We start from the raw sequence: 6,000 nt of genomic DNA, 5'->3' as shown, positions 1-6,000 counted from the left end.
GAACGTATATTCTGCTGCTTTGAGATGAAATGTTCTGTAAATATCCGTTAAATCCATCTGATGCAGTGTGTCATTTAAGGTCGCTGTTGCCTTGTTGATTTTTTTTGCCTGGAAGCTCTATACATTGATGACAGTGAAGTGTTAAAATCCCCAACTATGACTGTATTGCTATCTGCCCACCAAGATTTTCTATATGTATTTAGGTGTGCCTATTGGAGATACATATATATATTTACAAGAGTTATATCCTTTGTTGGATCAATCCCTTTAGTACCATATGGTGATCTTTGTCTCTTTTATGGCCTATGTTTTGAAGTCTATTTTGTCAGTTATAAATATCGCTACCCCAGCTTTTTTTGTTTTGTTTCCATTTGCATGGAATATTTCCCCCCACTGAGCCACGCCAGCTGTGCCCTCCTGCATTTATTAATTGGAATTTATCTGTAACGAAGAAGTTAACTCACTTCTCAAGATCAATAATTAAGCCACACTCCAGGCAAGAGAGCCTGGAACAAGAGGAAGAGCAAAGCCTGCAAGGACAAAGGGTAGTCTGAGACACTTTTTAACTCAACCCTTCTCCCTGCTCACTTTCTACCCTTTTGTTGCCTCCCCCCACCCCGACCTGGGCTGTGACTGACCTCTGAGGCTGAGCATGGATCCTGTGTGTGCTTCAGCAGTGTGTCTCCACACAGCCGTACCTGCTGCCTTCTTTCACCTTCAACATACCTGCCCTGTGAGGAAACCTCCCTGGTTTGGGCACATATGGGAGGCAATGAATTGATTTTCCCTCTTACATTGATGTTTCTGTCTCTCTTTGTCTCTCTCTCGCTCCCTTCCTCCCTCTCTAAAATCAATAAAAACATATCCTTGGGTGAGAATTAAAAAAAATAAAAAAAGAATATAGCCAGTGACTCTCCCCATCTGTAAACACGCAAGTATTTACACCCACACAAACACATGCATACATAAATATACATACACATGAATGAATACACACATCCATAAACATACATACATACATGTTCTGATTATAGATGTCAGATTATTGTTTTTAAAAAGCAAGCAATAAAAGAAGACAATAACAATAGCTTAGTTTTTTCTATAGCTCAGTTAATCCTTAGAACTTTAAGGGCAGATGCTATTATCATCGCCCTTTACAGATGAAGAAACTGCAGCTTCTATAGCCCGTCACACATCTGTGAGTGGCAAGGCTGGGAAGCAAGTCCAGCCTTTTGACCCAAGGCTCATGTCCTGCTCTGAAAATTAATCTTGGAGTTGGTTTGGTTAAAAGTTGTCCACCTTCGTGTCTCTGGTGCCTGTGGGCAGATCAGCGCCTCCTCTCCCACCCCCACCCCCCACCCCCCTCTCCTTCCATCCGGAAAGGTTGTCAGCTTCACATGGTCGCCACGGTAATTGAGGCTGCCTTTTCCTCGCAGCTTCACCAGCCCTGGGTGGTAGTCACATCTCTTGTGTTTGTCAGCCTGATAGGGCTTTAAAGGTCTTAGTGTTGTTTAATGTGTGTTAAGTTTGTATAAATTCTCACTCAATTTGCACTGGTTTTTGAGGAGGCCCCCTTCCCAGGGCACTCCCTTTCCAGTGTCCAAAGGAATAGCATCGCCCCTTTGGTGTTCATTGTGGTCTGGGAGCTGGGTGACCTTGAGGAGGTGTCAGGCTTAAAACTGCACCTTGGTTTCTATCTGGTGGCTTGTGTGCTCTTCCTCGGTTGTGAAAAGCACTGCAAGTAGTTTCTCCCAGGGGCTCAGTGTGGATTGGGGTCCCAAGGCTAGTTTGGGGTAACTCTTTTTGATGTCTGTTGGATAAAAATGCAGCCCGAAGTGCTTGGCCTTCCACAGCAGTAAACGAGGGATGAAACAGTGGCGGCTGCTCTTGGGGAAGGGGAGTGAGCTGAGAAGCAGGCTGTTCCGCCTTTGGCATGGGCGTCGTTTCTCCACAGGCAGAGGCCAGCATCTTGCTGGGGCTGTGAGGAAGGTGCCCTTTAATTCATCTCATATGGTGGCAATACACATTCTATCAGTTTTTCTTAAATCTGTACCTTGGTCAAGGGCTATAAACATTTTGCATATAAGCTATTTCATCCCATTTGCCTTCATGTATGCAAAACAAATCTAATTGGAGAATGCTGTTATAATCCAGAGGTCCATGTATAGGTCAGACTTCCCTGCTCCTGAGTTGGTATTGGGGCCAAGTTGTATTACAAAAGAAAATTAACCTTTTTCTTTTTAAAGTCTGAGGCTCAGACTTTTTCCAGATCTTTAGGATGCATCCCAGTGGAAAATCTTGTGGCACTGAATTTTGGTTTCCCATCTGAAAGAGAAGAGAGATCTTAGGAGAGAATGGGCATACCCGTTCCTTCTCCATGGTTTCCACTCCCGGAGAAGGCGTCGTCTCTGGCCTGGGTTTCCAGGATTAACTGGTCTTACTTTGTCACCCAAATTCCCGGCTGCAGGGCCTATCCCATGCCCTGAGGATGGGCTTACCAATACCAAGATGTTGGATTTTGCCCCACTCAGGCAGGGGACACAACTCCACTCTGGACTGCTGAGTGTCCCTTATGTCTCTTTCTCATTTAATTTAATACCTTTTGGTGCACTTCTATTCCTTTGAGGCAATAATGCCACGAGTTACTGACCTGTTTTTCCTGCCAAAGATCCTGATGGAGCAAGAATTTCAGTACTTCTAGTATCACCAGTCATCGTAAAGATGGGATCCTTCTAGGTTTTGCAATATTCTCATTCCCTCAAAAAATTTTACCAAATATATTTGTCCACTGGAGTGTCTGAAAACTTGCCATTCCTGTCTGCTCCCCCAGTCTTGAGGGTCCCATGGAGCCATGCATAGCAGATGCCTTTGTCCATATCCAAGAAGGTAATTTACTGATATCCCCTATTTTTTTATAAGGTTCAGTAAGACAAAACCAACATTCCCTGCTGTGCCTGTCAGCCTTCTCAAGATATTTAACTATTTTTGGGGGGGTGGAGGGAGGGTGTCTCAAAGTTAGGTATCAGAGCCCAGAGTATATACATGAAGAAGATCCCTTTATCCCATTTATCCCCTGGAACCAGTCCCCTAATTAAAGGGTGGAGTAAAGGGCCCAGATCAGCCTGGTAAATAGCCTTAAGATCTTAGCCTCAATTGGTTTAACCAGGGTAGCTTGCCTAAGCCTTTGTTTACATAACAACAGTTGTCCGTTGATAGCTTCTGGCCAGTGCCTTTCTTGACAATGTTTGTAAAGGCAACCTAAGGGAGAGACTTCCTCTGAGTTTTTAGGATAATATTTCTGAAACTTGAGGGGTCCCCAATTGATTCTCCCCCTTGTCCCCGACAGATACAACCATCTCCCTTTCTGCATTTCCTACAAGGGGGATACAGATGCAGATAGAGCCACCAGAAACCACGCGGGGCAGAGATGTGCGGCAGGTTGACAACTGGAAGGTCTCAGAGCACTGAGTGACAACCCTGATGTGCGTGTCCAAATGAGCCAGTTAATTACAAGTGAAATGGAAGGCCCTATGAGTCCCCTGCACATCTTAGGTGTCTGCTCAACTCTAGACACCTCAGCAAGGCCCTTACTCGCGTGAGGCCATTTGAGACTCAAACCAGAGGAAGGGCTTGCCTCTTTTCTCTTCAGAACCCAGACAAGTCCAAGCACTCATTTGGTTTTACTTTCAATTTTTCTGTCCTGGGCACAGGCCCAGTATGTCTTGCTAATCTTTGTTATGCTGCAACCCCCTAAACCCTGATGGCAAAACAGAAAAAGAAATCCCCGAAGGGACTGAACTCACTGATCTGTCAGAGGGAATCAAAGAAAACCAGGCAACTAGGATTGCGGATATCTCCTAATTTTTTTTAATAAGGATCAGCTAGCAGCAATCCCACTCAGATCCCAGTCACTAATCCATGTTACTGGGCAGTCTCCTAAGTCAGAAGGAGAGAGGGTTGTCCCCTCCCCGGCTCTTCTCAATCTCATAAGAAAGATTTCAAATGAGCTGAAACCGGTTTGACTCAGTGGATAGAGCATCGGCCTGCAGACTGAAGGGTCCCAGGTTCGATTCCGGTCAAGGGCATGTACCTGGGTTGCGGGCATATCCCCAGTAGGAGATGTGCAGGAGGCAGCTGATCGATGTTTCTCTCTCATCGATGTTTCTGACTCTCTATCTCTCTCCCTTCCTCCCTCTAAAAAAATCAATAAAATATATTTTTTAAAAATAAATAAATAAATAAAATCCTTATTAAAAAAAAAAAGATTTCAAATGAGTGACAGACAGCAGTGTTGAAGCAAAGCAAGTGAATTTATTAAGGAAGCAAGGCAAGCAAATTTATTAAAAACTAGAGGCTCAATGCACAAAATTCATGCAAGGGCTTGGCGCCCCCCCTCAACCACCGTGGCTTTGTCTGGAAGGACATCTGGTCTAATTAGCATGTTATGCTTTTATTATTATAGATGCACTTGGCATATAGCACAAGGGGCACCCAGCTAGCCTCAGCATGGGCCCAGTGGGAGTTCAAGGAGTTTTATATCTTTCTTACAGATTTCAAGGTTGCTCTGCCAGATATCTTGAGTAGCAGATTAGGTTTCAAAGCCTCCTTCTACATTGCTGCATCTTGTTTGGGTGAGATGAAACTCTCCCTTCTTTCCTTTCCCCTTTCCCCTTCTCCTGCCTTGGCAGTTCCAGGGTGAGTTAAGCTATGTCTTCTCTGGTTGGGAAAGGGAGGCATTAGTCATTCGCTCTCAAGTGTCCTTGGTTGGGGGAGATAAGATCTTGCGATTCAAAGCTGGCTGTAAGCTGTGCAAACTGTTTGTCCTTATTTGATTTTCTTGTCTCAGTTTTTCTATTCTACTTGCCCCAGAATTTTTCTAGCTTCTTACTATCTTGCCACACTTATAAGAAGAAGAGATTAGGATACAGACGGGAACAGAGGAAGTACCATGTGAGGATACAGGGAGAAGATGACCACGGGGATAGACACCATGATCTCAGACTTCCAGCCTCCAGAACTGTGAGAAAATAAATGTCTGTAGTTTCAGCAGCCCCTTGTATAATATTCTCTTAAATCCTGAGCAAATGAGTAGGGGGTTGTGCGTGCTTCCGGTTGTGGTGGCCTGTTGGGGCAGCGTGGGGCCTCAGAAGCTAGTTCTGGAATCACCAGGACCCTGTGGACGAAAAGGGGCCACATACTAAACCTGACTAGCTCAGGGAAGGCTGGCGTGGCAGCCTTACAAACTCAGAGACCTAGAGTAACCACATAGGATGGTCTGAAATTAAAACTTTTTTTTTACTAAAAGCAGTTCAAGGCGGGGAGTCATGTCCTAGGACAGTATTTTTCCCAAACAAAGGTCAATTTTTTAACTGAGCCTGTCTGTTGTCTTTTTACATCTAGGATAACATACCTGATAGCACAGCTTTGCAATAACTCCCAATCCCTCAAAGCACAAGCACCTCACCAGAGGGGAAACCACAAATCCCTAATTGTTATTATCATGTTAATTGTTGGCTGTTAGCTATCCTATACCTAACTATGTAAAAGAAGTATGTGTCTATCATTTTACTTTGTACCTAACCCCAGAGGTTCCCCTGCTTTGCTTTCTCTTGCCTCCCTAATCTATCACCGATGGATTTTATGTAACTCCCTCATGCCTCCTCTTTTGATTGTAATGTATGAAATAAAATGCAAAACTGCCATTTTCCAGAGCATTTTCTCAATACGTTGAGATTTTGCTTCTCAGTAATTGTCAATTTGGCTCAAATCCTATATAATAAAAGGCTAATATGCAAATCGACCAAACAGCAGAACGACCGGTCACATGATGTTCACTGACCACCAGGGGGCAGACGCTCAATGCAGGAGCTGCCCCCTGGTGGTCGATGTGCTCCCATATGGGGAGGGCCGCTCAGCGGCGGTGGCGGGAGCCTCCCCCGCCTCCACAGCAGTGCTAAGGATGTCCGACAGCTGGCTTAAGCTCGCTCCCCTAAGCCAGCA

At 44.8% G+C, this 6,000-nt stretch overlaps 1 protein-coding gene across 1 annotated transcript in view; it reads right to left on the bottom strand.

The window, feature by feature from the left end:
• Positions 1 to 1,381: 1,381 nt before the first annotated feature.
• Positions 1,382 to 6,000, bottom strand: part of KLF15 (Kruppel like factor 15) — a 38,833-nt gene continuing 34,214 nt past the window's right edge. Inside the window, exon 3 of the mRNA XM_036321848.1 lies at positions 1,382 to 2,325. Within this exon, the coding sequence (XP_036177741.1) occupies positions 2,274 to 2,325 (52 nt within the window). The 3' untranslated portion in view covers positions 1,382 to 2,273. The remainder of the gene's footprint in view (positions 2,326 to 6,000) is intronic.

This window comes from Myotis myotis, unplaced genomic scaffold, assembly GCF_014108235.1.
Source record: "Myotis myotis isolate mMyoMyo1 unplaced genomic scaffold, mMyoMyo1.p scaffold_m19_p_9, whole genome shotgun sequence".
Taxonomy (NCBI): domain Eukaryota; kingdom Metazoa; phylum Chordata; class Mammalia; order Chiroptera; family Vespertilionidae; genus Myotis; species Myotis myotis.
The sequence above is the reverse complement of the archived record's forward strand: the minus strand, read 5'-3'. Positions and strand labels throughout refer to the sequence as shown.